Here is a 24,161-nt window from a genome sequence, read left to right as displayed (position 1 = left end):
TTAATTGTAAGAAATATTTGCATACATTTTATACAATTTAAAGAATGATGTTTTTTTTTTCTGAAGTTTCGAATTTGCTAATGTATTAAATAATTTTATAAAAACAACACACTTTTTAGTAAATTTTTAGACCTGTGTATGAAGAATGTTGTCAAATGATCTCCATAAAAACATTATTCCTATAAATATTATATTTTCAAATTAAGCAAATTTGTTAAATTGGTATCTCTCCAACTAGAAACTTTATGTCTCAATAAATGTGGACCTACTCATGTTCCTATTTACATAAATATAACTACTGTCGGTCTCATAACAGACATTAGTTTAAAAAATTGACAATTATTAAATTGTTGAAGACTGTCCCTTTTACACAGTTATGTGCACAAGACAATGTCAGCTTAATGACAAGATAGGTGCAAATTTGGTTCTAACATACATGAAATTATCTTATATGCAATTTTCAAATACATTTTGGAATAAGTTGCTTCGTTTAAAACTAATAATTAATTACCTCTTTTAAGGATTAAATTTCAAATATTATTTAAAGAAAATATTATTAACAAAATTTAAATTTAACTTTACTTTATGAGATTCTATGTTTTGATAACACTTTATCAAATTTTCTTTAAATAATTTTCCTATATTTTTTTAATTTATTGGAATAAACTAAAATAAGAAGATAAATAAGAAAGAATGTGATGATAACATCTTTGGCTAGGTTGGGTCAAAGGTAGGAGATATGCATGTAGGGGTGTTTCCTTGGATGAATGGTGCGGAAATGTGATTGTAAATGGTCAAAGAATGATGAGCTAAGGTATGAATGGGGTAGAAGCTCAAAACCTCTAGGAGATATGGTGGTGGCGGTGTAGTGTTTGGTGGCTCTAAGAGAGATTAGGCCAACTCAAGAAAGAAGATGACTAGAAGGGCCTCTAGTCTTGATCAAGGAAGAGTATGGCCATATTTTTGCAGCATAACATTACTTAATTCCAAGATGAAATACAAGGATGGAAACACCTCTATTTATAGTCCAATGGTGTCTCCTTCTAACCCTAAAAGCATGATCTCCCACCTTTGCTCTCATTGGCCAAAAATGAGGCCTTATAACCTCTCTAATGATGGGAGGACATGTGGCCACTCACAACACAATTCTCTCCATTCCTAGAGTGCCATGTAGCCATTACTAAAATTAAATCATCTCCATTCCTAGGGTGCCATGTGGCTACCTTTCAAAAAGAAAATCATCTCTAATGAAAGCATGACACATGGCACACACTTTCCACTTGGATTGGATATCTAACTTAGGGAAAATCCTAGGCTACTTAGGCCTTAATACAAGCCTTAATCAAACCTACACTACATGGCAAAATACAAGGCCTAAATAAACCTACATTATTTTTCAATCTATGCTCCATGATTGCTCCATGATAATCCACAAGGTAGAGTTGACACCATTTTCAAGGATGATTTCCATTCTCTTGAAAATGCTTAATCATGACTAAAGGATTTTCCATCAGAATGTTATATCATATTATCCTCATTTTGTTAGGCAAACTCCCGTATAAGAATAATAAACAACAAAAGTCATTATATTTTTGCAACATATTATTTTCGTGATAGATTTGTTTTTGTTTTATATCTCATTTAAATAAAATATTTTTACTAAAATAAAACATCATATATTCAATAATTCAGAACATAAAAACAAATAATTCATACATTATTGAATTGTCATTACACTTATCTAATATGTAACCATTCTACCCACACATTATCAAAAACTATAATTCCATAAACTAGTAAAAGACCTAAAACTAATCAATAGTTTTTCAAGAAAATAAAATACAAAACACAACTTCTAGACTAATAACTATATTTTTCCATCATGACTCTCATAGCTTCTCCTATCAACAATCTCCCCTTTTTTTGATAATGCACAACAAGAAACTGTTTTCCAGTTACTTCTCCCCCTTTGAGCATTAGCAAAAAATGGAAATGCAAGTAACATGAAAACAAAGTGCTAAAAGATACATCAAACAAAAATCTTACAGACCATTTGAAGAATATGATGTTCCCCTGTCATGAAGCAGTATAGCACTTTCAATCAGTATAAGCAATATGAGATATACCACAGTTTAAATCACAAATCTTAATATCATATGAACATAGTATGACAGTATAAAGATATATACAAATCAGAGTATATACTAAGTTCAACAAAATGTATCATGATGCATTATATTGCATTTGCAAAATACTCAATATGATTATGTAGCAGATAAGAAGTTGAGAGTATAATTGCAATATAAATGCATGATACAATTTATTCAACATTAGATTAGATATAACAATGAAGAAATTTTGTAACAATGATGCAATTTTCAAAATGAAGCATATGAAATGATTTTGCAAATCATTTTTGAGGAATATGCAACACTTGATATCAAAGATATGCTTAGAATGTATATAATGACAATTATAACATGTTAAGCAGTATGTAGCAGCATATATAAGCGTATAAACCAGTTGTGCGACTTTTAATCGATTTTGTTCTCAGTCTAACCGATTAAAATCTATGTTGAGCGAATGTTAACCGATTACGGATATGTGTAATCTGTTAAAATTCGTGAATGTGAACAAATACACATACATGACCTTTTAATCTTTCAAGACCAATTTTCAACCCTGCAAAACACAACTTTCTCAACAACATTGAGTGTTAGCACAATGATAATCAATAGTTGTGATGAATTATCAATGTCCATGAATGAGTATGAATATGCAACAGTATATGACAGTGCAATATTTCAAACAGTTTCATCAGTTCAGATGCATTCAATCATTCACAAACATATTTCAATTAATCATCCAAAAATTCATATAGAAAGCATTCAACAAATGAGCATTTGATATGAAATTAAAAAGCAATATATCATTATATCAAAATAAGGATCAACCAAAACATAGTATAAGTGTTCAAAAGATAAAGGTCTTATGACCAAAATTAATATCCCAAATCAAAATCATAAACTAAGCTAATATAATCAGATCATGTCCCTAAGTAATATGTCATCATCACTTTTATTTGGAACACTCTCTTCCTCCTTATCATTAACATCAACATCTTCTTCAACCTCATCTTCATCATCATCCTTACTTTGGATTTCCATCTTTTCTTTATTAGCAACAATGTCCTTATTGATTTTGTAAACTGAGATTTACAGGGGATTGATAAAGAGTGCATCTGCCTGACCATGTGCTTTTCAAACTCAAATTTAGGCCTGAAGGAGGCAGATGATGATCCAGCAGGTGCTTCTTCTTCCTCATCCTGATTTTCATCTTTAAAAGTATACCCATCTGGTCCATGCTGAAGACTCATGTGATGCAAGACAGTTTTGTCAATGATATTTCTATTGCTATAAGTTTCACATGATTCTTCCACACAATCAACATTGAAGTATTGAAGTACCTTAGAAATGAAAATTGCATAAGGTAGACTTGTAGATTTCAGCCTTGTTACTTTGAGCATATTGTCAGAAATATGTTTCCCAATCAATTTGTATAGTTTCTTTGAGGGCATGAATCAAACAAATATCCTCTATAGTTACCTAAGCATGATTGTTGCCTCTTGGTAAAAGAGTACATGTAATGATAAAAGCACAGAGACGATCATCTTTCTTTATCTCGCCAGTTCTATAGTGAGAGTAGTCTCTTGGTTCATTTAGTTTTCCGAGGCAATCCTGGTATACAGAGAATTTGTGCAAACCATCAATTCCAAGGTGAGGTTTCTTACCCACGAGACGAAAGCCAGTGATAGTATTCCAGACATCATCAGTCAACTTGATGTCGACACCTTTAACTCTACAAAGTGTTCCATCACCGATTCTCAAATTTGAGTAAAAGACCCTCACTTGTTCAGGGTACCATGGGCCAGTCATCTCCACGAAGGTCTTCAAACCCTATCTATCAACCCATTCTTGAAATACAAAATCTTTCCTCCTGAAGAAGTTTAATATAGCGTATTTGTGGGGTATAATTTTCCTCAGCCTCCAATGGTCAATGAAGTTTGTTTGAGCCTCCTCTTCACTGATCCAACCATCCAGATTGAGGCCGCGATACAAAGATTTTTGACCAATTGTTTTAATGCGTTTTCACTGAGATGAGGAATCCATTTCAAAGAATCTAATGGATGACCTGAAACAAAGTGACTTTGAGAAAAAGTATGAGAGTGGTTTAGGGTGAAAGTATGAACAATTTAACATATTAGGGTTTTTGTTTAATGGATTAAGTTCATAGGGAAACCCTAAATTTGAATCACAAAAAAAGAAACTCCCAATCTTAATCGATTTCCCAAAGTCTCTAACCGATTATATAAGTTCCTTAACCGATAAAAATACGACCAATCTCAAGTTTTTGAAAAACAGAGAAAATATTGAGAAAAGTCTAATCGATTACATTATTCATATAAACGGTTAAAATTCGCAGAACATGTTTTCATACAAGATTTCACACCACACAAGCACAAATCTAAACATACATCAAGATGAATGTTATAATGAAATGAATGATGCATGATTTGACAAAATTAGCTCTTGTTACCACTTGTAGAACTCAAGAAGTGTGTGATTAATACTTTAAGCTATCCTTGAGTCCTTTGTGCCTCCAGTTCCATTTACTTTCCTGCAAAAGAATCATATGGTTTGGATGCAGGTACCCAAATGAACTAGGGGCCTCTTGTGTTAGTAGCGAGAGTTGGTTTCTTGGGAACCCATTTGAATTTTCCCTTAAGGAATACCAATTTTCTTATAATAACAAGATTTAGAAGTATGACCAATAATATTGTATTAAAAACGTGAAATAGATAAAGGTTTGCTTAGGTCAGAAAACTTCTTTGAATTTATTCTTTCACTTTTAGCACTATAATATATGCTTTGTTTGTTGATAACCCTTCTTTGAGAACCTAGCACAGCTTCAAGATTAGATCTTCTTAGAGTAAATTTAGCTAATGTACTGGTTAAGTATTCAATTTTCTTAATGTGTGTTGGGCAATCAGTAGAGTCTTGAACAACATTTTTACTTCAAATTTGACATTCTTAACAAACTGCAAAGCATTATCAATTTCAGTTTTCAGACAAGCATTATCATCAACAAGGTTATTTATTCTATATTCAAAGTGTAATACCCTAATATTTTAAAGAGTATTACTTTTAGTAGAGACTAAATTAACTTATCTTCTATAAACAATCCAACTTTATTTCAATTCTCCCAAAGTACAATACCAAACTTACAAACTTCAAACAATATAGTCTTCACCACTTAACATAAATTCAAATTTCAACTCATAAGTTTTACACAACATAATTTTTCCAATACAAATTTATTCTTTTTACAAAATATCCCTGAAAGTTTTTCCCGGCATCTCTCTCATCTCTAAGCTTTTTCAACCGCATCTGCAACATTATCTATTCACATATAACATGAGTTATATGATCATAGCACAAACAAATAAGGGTAAGCCAACCATATCATATCAATCATTAAACTTGTAATAAAAATATTTCAATCATGTATTTCTACAATTAATAAAATATCATTACCCCTATGTCATTAATTCATCATTATCAAAATCATCTTCCTCAATTTCATAAACCTTACAATTTTACCATGCTTACTCACGAAGCCTTATGGTCAGACCGCTCTCTGCCTGCTTCCTTAAGCCTCACCTGTATACTATGTCTTACTCTCTGAAGCCTTATGGTCAGACCTCTCTCTGCCTGCTTCTATAAAACTTATGAACCACATATTTATGTCAAAGCCTTATGGTCAGACCACTTGCTGCCTGCTTTCATAAACCTCAGGTGTTACTTTGATCATATCAAGCTCTCATGGTATAAACCGAACATACTACTTCTCGTAGGAAACATCATTTCATAAGCAATGATTTCTTATATCCACTCCAACATTTCATCCAATCAACATTTCATACCCTCTTATCCACTCCAATATTTCATCAAATCAACAATTTATGACCTCTTCTCCACATAACTCAATCATGTTCATTCTCTAATCATAATTTGACAATAACCTATTTTGGTGTCAATAAATTAAACATATTGCCAGATATCATACTACATATTATAAACTCATTTTGACCATAACAAGTATAACTCAACATATTTTCACCAATCAAAGATTCATATCCAAAACATTTCAACATATCTTAGCAACTACATAATATAATCTGAGCTCATTGTAACGACAAATAAAATGCATCTACAGTTGACTTATTTTATTTTATTTTCATCCTATTAGAGATCTTTCTTTACCCCAATTGGTCACCGGAGAGGACCCAGATGTCTGAACGCATCAAACTCACCTTCGACGCCAGCACATATGACTAGTCACAACTGACTGGACCAGGCCAGGGCTGCTCTATGATCAGGGATGTGCCAACTCAGGTTTTTAAGGTTCCTCTATCCTACCAACAAAAGGAGGTCCTCAATAATTAACAATTTATTTATTTAATTTATCTACCTTATTTTCTTATGCTCTAAATCTTAAAATGCCTAATTTTACTTTCTCTCACAACAACCTCAAACAGTATCCGTATATCTATTTAATACCCATATACAAATTACTACAAAACCCTTATTCTAAACCTTCCAACAAGATCAATTTCAGCCAACAAACTCATTCAATAAATTCATCACAATAAACATCCATAATAGAATTCATACAAGATAATTATAAACAATTAACAATAATAAAACATTACTATAAATGGTCATAGAAGAATACAATGTTTGACAATCATAAAAATAATCTTAATATAAAAATTCATGGGGAAACAAGAAGTGGAATCTGGCAGAGCCGGTTAGACAACTTCTAATCCATCCAACAATACAATATAATTAAATAACAAGAACAATACATGTCTGGGGAAATAAGAAGTTGAATCTGGCAGAGCCAGTTAGACAACTTCTAATCCTTCCAAAAATGCAATAAAATAAATAAGTAAAGCAATAAATAGTTTGGGGAAACAAGAAGTTGAATCTGGCAGAGCCGGTTAGACAACTTCTAATCCTTCCAAAAATGTAATAAAAATAAATAAGGAAGGAAATAAAAGTTTGGGGAATCAAGAAATTGAATCTGGCAAAGCCGGTTAGACAATTTCTAATCCTTCCAAAATACAATAAAATAAATAAGGAAAACAATAAAATGTTTGGGGAAACAAGAAATTGAATCTGGCAGAGCCGGTTAGACAATTTCCAATCCTTCCAAAATACAAAATAAAACCACTAACAACGTACAATTGGCATAACATAATCAACATCACATTTTACAACTATCACACTTGGATATTAGCACAAAAGCATACTCTCATTTAAAATTCAAGATCATACAGAAACAAAATACTCCATATTCAAGAATTAAAATCAGACAAAAGAAAAATATAGTATATTCAAGACTCAAGATAATACAAAAAGAAATACTCAAAGTTAGCTTCCCTTACCTCTATTACAGACTTAATCTCCTCGCTCTCTGAAAACTTCCAGAATATCCCCTTTGAAATTAGAAATTCTTCCAACTCTCTTCTCTCAAAAATTTTCTAAGTTCTTTGGTGTAATTTTTCAACCTCCCCCCCTTGGCTATTTATAGCAAAAAAATTTACTATTCATTTTTTACTATTCATTTTAACTATTCATTTTTTTATTCATTTTACTATTACAAAAATAATTTTTTATTTGCAATTTGATGAATTCTGATCTCAAAGCTACGTGGAACACTTATCCTTTCCAAATATTATTTTTTTTTATTTATTTATTTTTTTTTTAACTATTCACTTTTTACTATTCACAATTTACTATTCACAATTTACTATTCACAATTTACTATTCACAATTTACTATTCATCATTTTTTTTTAGCATTTAACTTACAAATATTTTCAAGGATCTTACACAAAGTCCCTTTTTTTACTATTTAATTGATTAACCTTGTATTGTAATCTCATAGCTTCAGCATGCAGTTCTTGAAAAGCATATAAAAGTTGATAGTATCTGTCTTCTATAGGCTCTTCATCAAAACTACAACCATTACTTTCTGAGTTTACTGAACCAGACATTAAGAATAGATTTGTCTCTTCTTCCAAGCTTTGATCATTGTCACTTGAAAAGTTGTCTGTATTAATGTCTTCCCAATCAATGCAGGCTTTTCTTTGCTTGTTTTTTCTTCTGTCTTGATTGGTCTTTTCATCAATTCTTTGTTTGATCTTCAAGACTGAACAATTTGGCTTAATATGACCTTCTTTGCCACATTCATAGCATGTAGGAATCATAGCTTTGCTCTTCTTTCTATTGCCTTTAGAGTTACCTGCAACGTCACAAATATATTTTCTAGATTTCATAAATTTTTAGAAAATTTCTTTACCATCATGTTCATAATTTCCTATTCAGACATTTCTGACTCTGAATCAGCATCGTCAACTTGCTTTGTTGAGACATTCTTGCTTGTAGTTTTGAGAGCAGTAGAGTGCTTTTGTTCACTTTCTTCCTCTTCTCTCAATCTGCCTAACTTAGGCTCATGTTCTCTTAGTTTCCCAAACAGAGTGGTCATGTCATGGTAGTAAGATCTCTTGATTCTGATATAGTAGTGACCTTTTTTCCTTGTCCAAAAGCAAGGATTACATGTACTGTAATACAATCGTAGATAGTATAAATTTCATATTGTATTGGATATATATTCTGACTTTAAAAAAAAAATATTCGTGCATACTATGATATTATCATCGTCCCGAATAAAAATTCATACACTTAAACACTGGATCACTCTCATACAACAATAAACGTTGACTATCTCAGTTATGCGAAAAGAAGAAATATTTATTATAATATTTTGGGTTCTCACACCACAACATTAAAAATATGACTGTTAATGAGGGTTATGGCTTTCAAGAAAAAAAAATTCAGTTATAACACATTTTAACCGATTAGAAAATTAACATAATCAGTTAAGTTCCATATTTAAGCATTTTGAAAACTTCTTTCATACACAACACATCAATGCACTCAGTAAACATGTGCAGACATAACCACGAGTTTTAATTGATTATCTACATAATTTAATCGGTTAAAACTTGATGTTTTGTCTCTATTAAACATATATTAATATCTGATGAATTTAACAGATTATGCAAACAGTGTAATCGATTAATTCATGCAGATATTCAATGTGCAAAGTGTTACAATCAATGATTCATTTGTAAACAATGAATACACATCACAGATAGTTCAAGCACATACACATATATAATCAAGCAACAATTTTGTCATTTTATTGTGCAAGAAAATATAAAACATTTCTTTTGTCATACAAACATTTCTTTTACCCGTTTCAACCTTTGGCCCAGATTAGTCCACATCTATGTAATGAAAGTGATGGACCTACAATAATGACAGAACGACCCGAATAATCAACCCGTTTCCCTAGTAGGGTCCCGCGAAATCTTCCCTCTTTGCCCTCGATTATATCAGAAAATGATTTGTAAACCTTATTATGACCGTCCCTCATCGGTTGTCCGCGGATTCCATTATCAAGAAGTGTATCCACGGCTGCTTGTACCAATTTCTCCTGACATATTACTAATTCTCCTGGAGTATATCTACTTGTTTTTAATAGATCGATAAGAGTATTATTCCGATAGATAACTCTTCTATATAGTTCATTAGTATCTGAGCTCATTAATTTGCCCTCATCTATTTGAATAATCAGTCTCAATTCGGGCGGAAGAACTGGTAAGAGACATAAAACCATCCATTCTGGTTCTATATTTGTTCGTATAAAATGCTTAGCTAATTTTATATGTTGAACCAAAAAATTCTTTCTTCTTCCAACTTTTCGATCTTCCCATTCGTTTTCATTGTCCGGGGATCCCTCTTTCCCTAATTCTTTCCATTCTATCAACGAATAATCCATAATAATTCTCAAATCCAGATCGGCTAATTGTTCTCGGATAGCAACAGCTCCGCTTGAAATTTCTCGATTTCAAAATATATCAAAACCTCGGGTAGTAAAAAAAAGTGGTATGCTGTGTTTCCAAGATTGGATTTCATATTTGAATGAATCTCGTAATTGTAAGAAAGTGGGTTTTTTAACTATGGGTCTAGCAAACGAAAATTTTAGATAGGATCCAATCCAATAAGATCTCCCCCTTTCAAAAACGAACATGAAGGTTTCCTCTCATCCGGCTCAAGTATTTATACAAAATAAAAAAAAAACAAAGGTTTTTCATTTTCAAATTCTATCAAATTCGATAAAAGAATTCTAATCTAAAATAAAAAAAAGGTTTACTCTTTACTCAAGTTCTCAATAAATACCAATTAACATTTCATTAACGGATGATTTTTTTCTTATTGATTTTCTTAATTATTTATCCAATTTTAATTGAAGATAGAAAAGAAAAGTAAGATTCTTGAGTAGTTTATCCCCCTTCCAATGCGGAATCTCCTTAAATTTATTAATTCATGAAAATGAAAATTCAATATTCAATAACGGAGTATTCCCAAATTCATAAGAGATTTATTTGTTTATGTATTATTGCATTCGATCTTTTAGGTCCAAACGCCACCTCGATAGTTATGTCAAGTTGTCCTTAAGCCTATAAGCGATATATAGACTTTAGCAACCACGATATAGTTCTTTATTTGAAACATAATTTCAGTTCTTTCTAAAAAAAAAGATAGAATAGTTAATTCTACAAGAAAAAAGATTGATTTTTTTTTTCACGAGGTGGATAGAGTTATAAATTGATATTTAGAATTTCATCTTTTTTTTATTACTGAATTAATCCTAGACCAATTCCCTTTCTATTAGGGAGTTTTTAATACATCCATAATTCTGAGCTTCATGTTATTCAGCCCAATAGACATGTCAGATTCAGGGCATCCCAATTAAATGAAATGACAGTTTCTCATTTGGAATCTGTACAATAAAAATTTTTATCAAATCACACATCACTCACCGTATACTAGACTTTCTAATTCTTTTAGAGGTTTATCTAAAAGATTTGTGATATAACTAGAAAGACGTTTCAAATAGAACTTGTCTCAAATTTTTGTTTGAAATGACTCTTTTCAACCTCGGTCAACCTATCATTTCTTTCAACTTGAGATAACCTAACTCGATATATGATCCAAGCTAAATATTGTATCTTTAAAAGTTAATTAAAAAGTCTTATAATAAAATCAAACTTACATTGGATCCTTAAGTGCCAGGGGCATTGGAACTTATTTTTTATTCTCTCAATTAAAGATCTCATAAGGGATTTTTTTTTCAAAAGTGGGGCTACTTTCCTTAACGGAGTTCTCATTCTTAGTTATCATTCCTTACCTTCCTAGCCACATGCTTACTTCCCAACCCCATACTTTTGCATAGATTTTATACATTCCTTTGTATAGATATATCATTAGGAGTATGTGAAATGAGCTTTTGGAGACTTATTTATAATCCAAACCTTACTAAACTGAAATTCTTCTCTGTATGTACCCTCTCTCATTGAACGTAGTTCTATTCCTTTGGTTCAAATGCTTCATGCGATCCACATTCTTTGCGTGAGTTGACTTCTCTTCATAAGAAGAAAAAAAAAAGTTTCTTTTGCAGTTCGGATGTGTAAAGTTAGATTACATGAAAATATTGGGACAATAGCGCGTAAAAAAATTCACAACCTTTTTAATTTTCATAGGTGATTACCAAGTAGACATAACCATAATATTAAAATAAAAAATAAAAATTGTGAAAATATATTAATAAATTTAAACAATAAAAACATAAAACAAATAATGAATTGTGGATAGCGTTGGATCTAAATGTAAGTTTAAAAGTCATTATTCAATAAAAACAATCATCTTATCTATGAATTTGTTCCTCATCCAATAATAATTAATTGATGCAGAGAAACGCGTTGAGAAAACTAAAATAAAAAAAGAAAACAAACACGTTATAGCTAGTGCAAGGGGTTACATATCTGACCAAGACTCCTATTTCCGTAATGGAGGCCTCTGGTCTGCCGACGGCGGAATCCACCGCCTCAAGGATCAGTCGGCTGCTGCGCCAATCCCACTTTATTCCCGATCGGAGTCCCCTCCAACGGTGGTTTGAGACGCTACTTGAACGTGCTGGAGAGAGGTGGGTGTATGCAATTTACTGGGAGTACTCCTCTGCCACTTCCCTTCTATGTTGGCGTGACGGCTGTTTCCATGGCGAGGAGGACAACGGCAAAGCCCGCAAAGCGACGTCGTCCGAAGAACAGGACCAGCGCAATAGCGTTTTCAGATTAATCAACTCCTTAATTTTAGGCACCTCGGCTATCCCTGATGACCTCGACCAAGACATCACTGACACAGAGTGGTTCTTTTTTCTCTCCATCGCTCACAACTCCGTCAACACCAGCGGCCTGCTGGGCCAAGCTTTCTTTACTTTGAACCCAGTTTGGGCCACCGGGCCAGAACTATTATCTGAACCGGCCTGCCAACGGGCCCGGCGGTTGCATGAGTTTGGGTTTCAGACTATGGTTTGTATACAGTGGCAAAACGGCATCGTTGAGCTGGCCTTCACTGACGTGGATAATACCGAACGGATAGAAACAAATTTATTATGAGCGACTAGTCTGAATCCAAGCCGTCCGAGAGTGGGTCTCTCAAGTTCAACACGTCCGTCGTGCATAATTCTAAAGTACGATCGGATCGGATAGACCAATAAAACTAGAAATGGAGACATATGTGCATTGAAAGCCATTAAAAGAAAAATTAAAGGGTAAGATTCTCTCAAAACATATAAATAGCAGATAAAGGAAAAGGTAAATTCTCTCTTCTTAAATATTATATAGACTTGCTAAAGCTCATTCTTACTTGAGCGTCAGAGTGTTTGATGCAGGTCAATCTATTTGTATTAAAACACAAGCGAAAAGGCGAAGAACCGATTGAAGGAAAAAGAAGAACCGATTGAAGGAAAAAGAATATTACCGGACGAAGATAGCAGAAGTTTTCCAGTCCCATTAAGCAGTTTATGTATTGATGTGACGTGTGGTTTTCATGTTTAATCTACTAGTTTACTCTTATTTATATTTTATGTTTTTATATAATTTGTGTTGTTATAAAGAGCAGGTAAATCTACAAATGTTCTTGTTGATTATTAAAGCAACAAAGCTATCAAAGTGACCTAAAAATTTTTGGGGTTTAATGAACATAAAAGGAAATTCTGCAAGTTAAATCTCTCGTTATAAAAAGTATTTTATAATTAAGAGCAATCTCAAGTTAAGAATACTACAAAGAAACCCTAATTTATTTTCTACCTTACGTCACTGTACCATTATCACATTATTCCTTATAATATGATGAATAACAATTTTTTATAATTTTATAAATATAACTTCTCATCTTCTCATCAATATTACATTAAGATATATTAAATATTTTTAGACTAAGCATGCTTCCAATTTTTACTTGAACAGATTTGAAATCAGATTTTGAAAACTTATTTATAATCCAAACCTTAAGCTGAAAATATACTCTGCGTCTATCCTTCTTGAATATAGTTTTCTTCCTTTAATTTTAAATACTTTATATTATTACAATACACAGTCTTTGAATAAGTTTATTTAAAACCTCTGTCATAAAGAAAATGTTTAATTACTATTTTGATCTTTATTTTTGTTTAACGTGGTCCACATTAATTTTACACATTCAATTTGATAAATTTTGTTTAATTTAATTTTTTTCATAGTCTCATCTAAATTAATGAAAGAATATTCAGGATGACACTATATGAATAAGTTTGCGATTTTTGTTTAAGTGACCTATTTAAGTTATAAAACACCATGGTCCACCATCATTACAACACAAACAGATATATGTCAAAATCATAGTTCTATCTTTTAACAACTAGGAAAACTATAGCACCTCTCTCTTCGAATTATCACAAAATATGAATCCACCTTGAGCCTTGTAAATGCAAATCGTGAAACTCTCAGTGCACGCAAAATGTCTCCATGTACATAAAAAAGATACAACCCATTCCCCAATCATTTTTTTTTCTGGAAAATCTACGTACAAAAATCATCACTTCTCAAATCTTTTTCATCATCAACAATCATCTACTTCACATGTAAGACCTATAAAAAATAAAATAAAATATTTATTTATAATTTTTATACTAAGATAATTTATTATGGTAGCTTGTACGTTAAATAATGGTGAATAAGTAGATAAAATTTAATTATAATTATTTTCATTAGTTTTGAAAAATGCGTGAAACATAGTTATATAAATTTTTTTGCGTTCTGAGTTCAACTAAATTGGATTGGTATACTGGTAATGTTTTGTGTGTTCTATAGGGTGGGGCGCACATGTCTTAAGTTCAACTCTTACCGAAGGATTTTCCTTGCTTTGATCATTTAAAGAGGTTTTTCTTTTTAAAGAAAGGCAACGTATTTTGGTTGGTGTAGAGAGAGAAGCAAAGTTAAATTGTGGAAATTTACTTATAAATAAGAGAGAGAAAACATGATTGGCTTTTATTTTGGTGTTTAATGGTGGGGCCTACAATGATTAAAGGAGAGAGATAATATGATAGAGGTGTTGTTGTGTTAGTGGTTACCATTAATGTTGAGAGAGTAATTTTTTTTAAGTTTCTCGTGTCAAACCAATATATAAAGTCATTACAAATCTTTCATGAATTTCGAAATTTCAGGAAGACTCAAACAAATTTAATGAATATTAAAATTCAAAATATCTTCCATCAGATATCAAAATCAAAATCCAATGTAAAACCTTTCGAATATCTATATCCAATATACATTTTAAATTGACATCCGATACTTATTTTAGTTTTTACTCGGTTTTTATCTGCATGAGATCGTGTACTTCCTCTCCTTTAATTAAATTTTTATTATTTTAGTCTTGTTTTTTTTTTCTTTCAAATTATTATTATATTAACATCCTAATATAATTAATTATCAGTATTGTTATTAGTATCAAATAAATATTATTAAAATTTTAAATAAATATATTAAATAATTGCAAACAAATATTTTAATTAATTAAAATGTTTATATAATTAGAAAATCTTAATTTCATTAAAAATAATAAAATATCTTAAAATTATAAAAAAATTAAAAACTAAAAAACAAATAAAAATGGAATAATTCAAAGAAAACAATTAATCAAACTAATTAATTCATTCTTATATTATTACAAATAAAAAACTTTAAATTCTATAAAATAAAAAATTAAATAATTATAAAAAAAATATTTAATTCACAATAATATCAATTAATTCAAATATTTATGTAATTATAAAATCTTAATATTTCATTAAAAAATAAATAAATATCTTAAAATTATAAAAAAATTTAAAAACTATAAAGCAAATAAACATTAAATAATTCGAAAAAATAAAATTTAATCAAAATATAATTAATTAATTAAAATAAATATATATGTATGAAATACTAAAGTTTTATTAACAATACACATAAAATTTAAATGAGAAAGTGAAAGAGAGAAAAAAACGCAGAAAAGAGCTGGAAGAAGGAGAAAGTTGTTAAGAATATGGTCAAAGATTCTTTTTAATTATTTAAAAATTAATAACATTTTAATTAAGGGTGTAATGGAAATTTTGGAAAAAATTGAAAGTGTAGGGTGAAAGAAGAGTGACTATTGGGCTGAGTAATGGACACCTCTGAGGCCCATTTTTCTCAAACGTTTGGGTCCCTAAACAAGCATCTTGTGCACGTGAAGGGGTGAGTTAAATAGGGAAACCGAGAAGCATATAAGAAAAAAACGAATCGTTTTGGGACCATATTTCCTAGTTTCTATTTTAAAATCTTAAGCACATTATGCTTAGGTTATAAAAGAGCAATCTAAATCTAGGAAGAAAGAGATCATAAGAGAGAGCGTTGTCAAGAAAGAGAGGTTCATATGTGATTAAGTAAGGGTAATGGTTTGATGGTTCATATGTCAAACTTTCTATCTAAGATAAGATTGTCGAGCTTTTATGGAATTGTCGACTTTTTTTTTAAATTGTCGATTCGCAGTGGTAGCTTCTTTAACAACAATGAGTCGATGAAACTCTAACGTTTGTGATTAAGAAGAAAATAATGGTCATCTCACAAGCATACCTTAACTAAAATATCGTCACGTCATAAGAATTGTTTAATTTGTACACTTTTCTCTTAACCATCTAAACGATATTAAAAAAAATCAAATTTAAAAAAATTTTAATAAAATAGAAATAAATTAAACATGAAAAAAAAGATCATATTAAACAAAACCAGAGTAAACAGTCTATTAGCCTAACGAAATAAGTAGCTTTTTTTAAGAGAAATGATACCATGACAAACTTTTACATTCATTTGACACAGAGTATAAGGGTAAAATAGTCTTAAAAGTGTAAAATTTTGTATTTTTTCAAGAAAGAAGAGAGTAAAAAGTAAGTAAAGATAGTGTGAAATGAATGTAAAAAATTTAGGTGTGTCAAAGAATCATTTTTCTTTTTTTAACCTTGGCGTGTAAAGTTAGATAAAGAAATGAAAAGCTTGAGCAATAGCGCTTCGTAGAAAATGCACCCAACAAACCCGGATTTGATCGAGAATATAAAGTGAACCTCTCTACTCATTGGTACGATGATGTCCATTACCACCTCAACCACCTCAACCATCTCATCCATGCTTCAACGATCACAACTTTCAAAGATAGAATTTCTCATTAATATATTGAATCTTCGTGGTATCTATTAAATGTTTGATTATTAGAGAATTGGTCAGGTTTTTATTTCTCCTATTTTTTAAACTAAAAATATGTTTTTCTCTGTTCATGCAAGCCCTTACCTTATTCTTTAAATAAATTAACTAAGTTATTGAATAATTTTATAATCTCATTTATCATACAAGAATATTTTACAAGTTGATTGTTTGACAAAGAACATAACTCTAGAGAATTATATTATTTTGGGACCATCTTATTTGTGTTTTATCTTGCATCCCCTTTTCCTAAAATTTTGCATGATCGCATGGGTCATCATCACGTGTGTCAAAATTATAAAATAATATTTCTGAAATTAATAAAATTCAAGTCCAAGGATGACTCATTTTAATCTGGAAAACATGATAGATCTCCTTTTTCCAAAGAGAAATGAATAAAGATGTAAGTCTTTTTTTTATTCTGATGGAGATTTAAAAGAGACCCAAAAAAAAGGTTGTAACATATTTCCAAAATCAGATTAGAAGTACAAGAAGTTCAAGATAAGTCGAACTTTAAATTCAAACTTAGAAAAAAAAAGGTTGTGAAATTTTAGAAAAGGATCTCAATATCATGTGTAAAAATTAGAATGTAGGAATAAAGTATATAAATAAATTAATTAGAATAATAGAAGGAGGAAAAATCCCACCTTCTAAAATGAATCCTTAAATATTTTCTAAACAGAAAAACACTCAAATTTATAAACAAATACATTTTTTTGTAGAAATTACCCGCAATAGATAATTTCGAAAATATTTCAAATATAATACGATAACAAATCTGTTTTTTTACTGATTTATTAAAATTCAAACGGAAAAGATTCAGTGTCTAGAATTAAAACCATATAAATATTACATTTTCTCAAAATCCTTCACCTTCTCACAACTCACAATTTTGTCTTTCTAATATTTGATATCCTGTGATTGACTTTTTAAAATCATTTTACTTTTCTAGTACAGAAAAATAAATACCATCTATTTTAGTCGTTATATCATTTTAATTTATTTTAGTTCTTATTCATATTATTTGTAAATTCCCTTCTGATAAGATTACAAGAAGCTAAGAACAATAGTAAGAATTGAATAAAGGTATATTTTAATTTTAAAAAAAACTCAGGTATGTATTTAGTTCTAGTAAAATAAATTATTCTTCTTTTATTTTTTATTGTTGTGTATTACTATAGCGATTATTTTTATTGACCTATACTCACGTGATTATGAAAACGAAAAAACAAATTGACCCGAATAAGTGAGAAACCCGCCCGACCCGAAAAGGCGAGAGAGCGATTTCCCGCTCCCATTTAAAACTTCGCCGTGGCAACTAACTCTTCCGCTTGCCGCTTTTCGCTCCTATCATTCGTTTCAGTGAACCGATTACAGCCTTGGATATTAATTATTAATTAAAAGCATAAAAAATAAAGAAATCAAGCGAAATCTTTATATAGTGTAGGGTTAATCGCCGCAGAACAGAAGAAGAAGAAGAAGAAGAAGTAGAAAGTTAGTTGTTTTCATAACGATGGATTCTCCAGACCCTTCCAAGAACAACAATGGCAGTTCTTCTGACTCCGCTCTCAACAACAACAACAATTCACTGGAATCCCTTCAAGAAGTAGATTCACTTAGTTTAACATTCACTTCATGAAAAAATTTGGCTTTTGTTTTTCTTTTTCGGTGGTCATTTTCGTTAGAGCTTTGGAAGCCTTAAGAATTTTGGCTGTTTTTGTGTGTTTCTTTGTTTATTTGAGACAGTTAGTTTGGCGGTTCTTGGTTATTTAAGGGTTTGAGTGAATCTCGAATTGCTTTGGGTTTGGGTTGGGAGTTGTTTTTCTGCATACTGTGATGAATGAAACCTTGTTTGGTTTTTTCTTTTCTCGTTTCTTGTTTGCTGATCATTGCATTGGAGACTAACGTTGGGTTTGGAAATCTTGGAATAAGCGAATTGAATTTATTTGGTACGTGAATTACTCCGACAAGCTTGCTTGGGATGGTGCTTGTTGTATAATTTAGATGGACCTTACTCGTTTACAAGTTTAAGGTTTCGTGAATCATACAAGTTGAAGTCACAGCGACTAAAATTCAATGGCTTTGACTCTGTTTCCTAGAATTGCTGTAGTGATGGTGTTCTGCACTCTAAAAGTTTTGAAGCCACATTACGTTAATGTGTAAAGTGAATTGCGGAGAGAAAGAAAAGATCATTTTTTTTTAATGGGTGTTGTATGCATTGTGTTTTACATGTTGATTTTGGTCTGACCCTGATTTTTTAACCTCTTTGAAGTGCAAAGAGATGTTTCAGACTGGTTTATTTGATTTCAATTGCTGTATCAGATAACGAATAATAAATAAATGAACAAGTCTCAACTTTTTAATTTCAGGAATCTTCTTATTTTAGATATGTAAGCTCTTTATCACCAATAAACATCAAAGCTTCACATGGCACTCGAAGTTTTATAGGTCTCAATTCTCCACCCCTTGTGTTCAAGTCTCCAAGTATTAGTCACCGTCAAAGACAGTTCATGCAAAGGTTTCTTTTGTGACTTCAATTGTGTGTACCTGTTTGTTTATTGACAATGCACTTGCTGTTTGCTTACTAAATTTGTTCATACCAGCACACAAGAATCTCAAAGTGAAAATGGTGAAGCTCCTGGATATTACTGGAAATCAAATTTTCATCAGCCACTGCTAGAGACGTTTATAATTGACACTCGAAAGGTTTTTGACGCCAACATTGACGCGAATACGCAACACTATGAAGATAATTTGTCTATGTATAAATATTTGGCTGATCCAGGGGATATTGATCAAATGTATTTTGCTGACGAAGATGTAGAACAACAATCTACAGTTGCAGCTGAAATATCACGTAGTTACCCAACTCAGTCGAACATATTAAACACTGGCATGAAAGATGGTCTCGGTGATAAAGAATCTTTGCCTCTGTCAGAGGATTCTAGCAAGGTTCATCAACAGATACCAGTATACAGTGATGTTGAGAAACGATATAGTCATGATCCACTACTTCCTCAGGTGAACAACGGGTTCCTGCTGTCTGTATATATAATTTTAACATATATCACATCATTTGATGATCAGTGTTACTTAGATGTTTCTAATTCCTTGAAGAAAATTATTGATTGGATCATGAAAATTGTACACTTCAGTGGATGCCTGATCCTGTGCAGGATCTTAAAGGATGTGAAGTTTTTCACAATTAGATGGTGCTGACCTCAATTATAACTGCAGAGAACATCTTGCAAGATGGCTCTGATATAATCAAACTTGTTTTCTATTTCGTTGTAGTCCTTTGGAGTTGGGTTAACATTTAGTTGGATTTTGTGGTTCTTTCGTAGGATAAAGAGTTATAGTTAGGTTGTCTTGTCTGGAACTTACATTGTTTTTCGAGTCTATGAAGATTTTCTCGTGATATATAATAATTATTACTACAATCACTGTAGGCCGCTATGAGGTACCATGAAGTTGGAAGACGCCGCCTACAATTTGAGGAAGGTGCTTCCAGTGCTATTGGAAGTAACAATTCCCATGAAAAACTGAATGCAACATCAAACAACGTGAAAAGGATCGAGCTGGTTGAGTCTGTTACTTCCACCGTGTATCCTCAGCAAGGTTGTGGAAACTTACCTTTACCACATAATTCACCAGGGATGAACATGAAGAGATCCATACCTTCGTCTAATGTCAGTGGGGAATCATCGGTTGAAGCTAGAATTGATAGTCATGAACTTGATGCTACGGGTGCTGGAAACCCCGAGGAATTCAACAAATCGCCTAGCCCCGGCAAGAAAAAGTCAGCTTTTGTGATCTTATCTTATAATAATTCACGATTTCTACTCTTTATATGCTTAGTTGCATTACCAAATATTGCATTTTTCTTCAGGAAGAAAACATCAGTCCCTGCTAATCAAGGTGGCTGTAGACGGTGCAACTGTAAGAAGAGTAAATGTATAAAACTGTAAGTGAATCTGTGTATGTTTTGGTATCTCATTTTATATGATATAACACAGTATATGTCTTTTTTATTTGAGCACATTGCAGTTACTGTGAGTGTTTTAATGCTGGAATCTACTGCATTGGCACGTGTGGTTGCGAAGACTGCTTAAACAGACCACAATATGAAGGGATCATCTTGGAGTGTAGACGACAAATTGAATCCCGCAATCAGGTACCATTTGTGTCAAAGAATGTACCGTTTGCCACTGATATCTGATTTTTTCTTTACCGAAAATGAATCGATAGATTCGTCTTATAAATATAACAGGAACATTCTGCAAGACACAAAAGAGGTTGCAAATGCAAAAGATCTACATGTCTGAAAAAGTATTGCGAATGTTATCAGGTTGTGTGTATATGTCAATTTCCTCATGCTCAACATTTTCACCCCTTTAATCTCCTGTATCTGCTAATATCACCATTTTCTTTCTAATATTTGAAAAAGGCTAAAGTTGGATGCTCTAGTGGATGTGGATGTCAGGGTTGTAAGAATTCCTATGGCAAGAAAGAAGGCAAGAGTTTTATATTATGAATAGCTATTGTAAATTCTTGATGCACCAACGAATTTTATGTACTTGTCTGATAAGAGTCATATGAAATGAATGTTGGAAGGTCTTGCTGTTAAGTAACACTCTTCCTGAATGTTGTTAATGTAATAAACATTTTCTTTTTTTTCTTAATTCAGATTATGTTTCATCTCAACATTCTTCGAGTACAGCAATGGTGGCAAGCGAGACAGATTATGATCCACGGCTACTCATTCCTACAGCGCCACCATTGCAATGCTCTGAGTAAGATGGTTTTCACTGTAAATTCTCCAACATCAATACTTCTACACTAATATATAGAGGTAACAATTTCCTGTTTTTGGTGTACACATGCTAGTATTTTTTTCTTAAGAAAAAAGTGAAAATGGTGTCACATAATATATAAATATAATTATAGAATATAGATAACATTTTTTTTATTATCTGACAGAAATGCTGACACACGGTCGTTTCCAATGGTTTGATGATATAAAGAAAATTATGGAAATTGAGCTTTATACATTTGTGCAGCAAAGGCAAGGAGGCTGCAAAATCCAGAGTTATTTCTGGAAACTATTTGTCAATGTGTTTTCATCTTGTTCAAAGAACTCTGAATCTTCTGAAGATGAGCACGGCAGCAGTAATCAGTGGAAAACTGTTTCTTCTTCCAGATTCTCACCACTTACCCCAAACAGTAGAGTAAGTGAAACACAACACTTACATCATCCTGGATCAGATAGCAGGAATGAAATTGAAGAAGCTTCATCTCTCATGTCTGTCAAAAACGAGTTTCTCCTCCCCAGACTGGTCTTGCGAGAGCCAGAAGAATTATGTTGCAATCTGCTCCTTCTTTCCATTGTCTCCATGCGTTGATTCCAAAAGTGATAACAATGAAGATCTGGGTGACAGTCAGAGTAAGGGACCACATTCTCCAACCATATGAATAACCACAATGTCAGTTTTCTCTAACCGAAAAAGTTAAATCCACCGCCTCAAGCTCTCTCCGAAAAGTTAGTGTTTATACAAACGTAAGATCGTCTGCAGTTATTTTGACAAAATTATATTATTTGTTTACAAGATGTTATAGAATATTTTCCATTTTAGCGCCACTTTCTTCGTTTGTGCAAAATAGGTTCTGTAAAGTCCATTGCAAAATTGAAATTATATTGGCATCTTCCTTCCTTATCTAATTTTTTAATAATATTTTAACACAATTTTTTCATATTTATTTAATATCATTTTTTTTACTTTTTATTTTTCTTTTAAAAAATATCAAATTTGTCTTATATATAATCACACTGTCATTAATTGGCAACATCAAAAGTATACATATAAATACTTAAATAACCAAAAAAAATCAACCAAAAACATGAAAACATGACATTCAATGTCATTCTTTTCGCAAAATTGCTCGCACATCAAGATAGAATAAAAATGGTTTCAGATCTATAGTGGAAGGTAACGTTAAATGTTGTCCTATCATTGCTTAATGGCAAACCATTTGTAAATGGTCGCTCAGCGGGAAAAAGTGGCACTCGGCAGTTTGAAGCTAAAATGTTTCCAAACCTGAAATGTCAAGCTAGCGTTAAACACCACACGAGTCATGCTCAACACTATATTAGACAATTTCCACTTCAAATCTAAGATTTGGGAAACCAGAGACATGTTCAGATGATCAAATTGTTATTCCTATCTCAATACTTGGTTCAAAAATAGTTTTTAATGGCAAAACGAACACCAAATGGCCAATTCCCCAATTTTATCAATCACCATAATCTAAGCACAATCAAAACTCAGTTAAAACAATTTAACACATCATACAATTCAACACAAAACAACAATCATGTTCAAGCAAACTACATTGAACTAACACTATCCAACTTGTAGCGCCCCAAATTCTAAAGTGTCACGGATTATTCAAAAACCAGTAAATTTCAAACTTTAACATAGTGCAAAATGTATTTTCAAAAACCTTGACAATTAAACAGGCATAATTTATTCAAAACATAATAATTCCAAAATACTTGTCCAATGAAATAACAAAGGAAATAAAATAACTTCAATTACATTGTTCAAACATAATAACTTTGAATAAAATCCCAAGTTTGTCCTATGTCATCTCTTGCATCTATCATACTTCAACACCATTTGTAACATCATCTACTCATATATAATACATTATACATTCATCGCCAATAATATCATTCATAACACACAAAACACAAACATGTATGGGGTAAACTACCAATGAAACAATCATAATAACAATATATAAACATATTAAATATCAACAATAAACCACCCTCTACCCAACAATAATAACAACAAGATTCATAATCATTTAACATAACAACTTAATCATAATGAATTACTCAATTCTCGATCCTTGATCCTCAATCCTCGATTCTCGATCCTTAACCCTTGAACCTTGATGTCATCACTAACATCTCACACATAGACCCTCGGTCTATCCATTCATTAGCGCCTAGGCTAACTACCTACTATAACCATTATTGCAATACCGTTATCAACATTGCATCATCTGGAGCATCTCAAATATCATGATCATCATCATAGATACACCACCATCATGATTATCCCAACCATGAACAACACCATGAGCATCACTGTACCATAACACTATTGTGGAAAGAATCAATCACACTCATGTACCCTACCTCACCGACTGTATCTGCTCCTACAACCCAATTTATAGATTCCCCACACAGATACGATCAAGTAGTCCCGCAATCCAGCTAAGGAACATGTAATCTTGACACACAAGGATAAGGAAAACACCTTTACTCCCACACAAGGAAGGGTTAATACCCGAACAACCCTTCC

The 24,161-nt window shown here is 31.7% G+C and overlaps 1 protein-coding gene and 1 pseudogene across 2 annotated transcripts; both read left to right on the top strand.

The window, feature by feature from the left end:
* The first annotated feature begins 11,964 nt into the window (after nt 1-11,964).
* On the top strand, nt 11,965-13,114 carry LOC108319286 (transcription factor MYC2). 2 transcript variants are annotated; one of them, XM_017550360.2, is made up of 2 exons: nt 11,965-12,806; nt 12,927-13,114. In XM_017550360.2, exon 1 carries the CDS (start codon nt 12,043-12,045, stop codon nt 12,649-12,651), a length of 609 nt encoding a protein of 202 aa, XP_017405849.1. In that variant the 5' UTR covers nt 11,965-12,042; the 3' UTR covers nt 12,652-12,806; nt 12,927-13,114. The 2 variants fall into 2 exon arrangements, with proteins under 2 accessions (XP_017405849.1, XP_052736736.1); XM_052880776.1 differs by having other exon boundaries at nt 12,913-13,114.
* Nucleotides 13,115-18,301: 5,187 nt separating this feature from the next.
* On the top strand, nt 18,302-22,345 carry LOC108319272 (protein tesmin/TSO1-like CXC 3; annotated as a pseudogene).
* Nucleotides 22,346-24,161: the final 1,816 nt, after the last annotated feature.

The sequence above is a fragment of the Vigna angularis genome, chromosome 7, assembly GCF_016808095.1.
Source record: "Vigna angularis cultivar LongXiaoDou No.4 chromosome 7, ASM1680809v1, whole genome shotgun sequence".
Lineage (NCBI taxonomy): Eukaryota > Viridiplantae > Streptophyta > Magnoliopsida > Fabales > Fabaceae > Vigna > Vigna angularis.
This window is presented reverse-complemented; position numbering and strand designations above follow the sequence as displayed.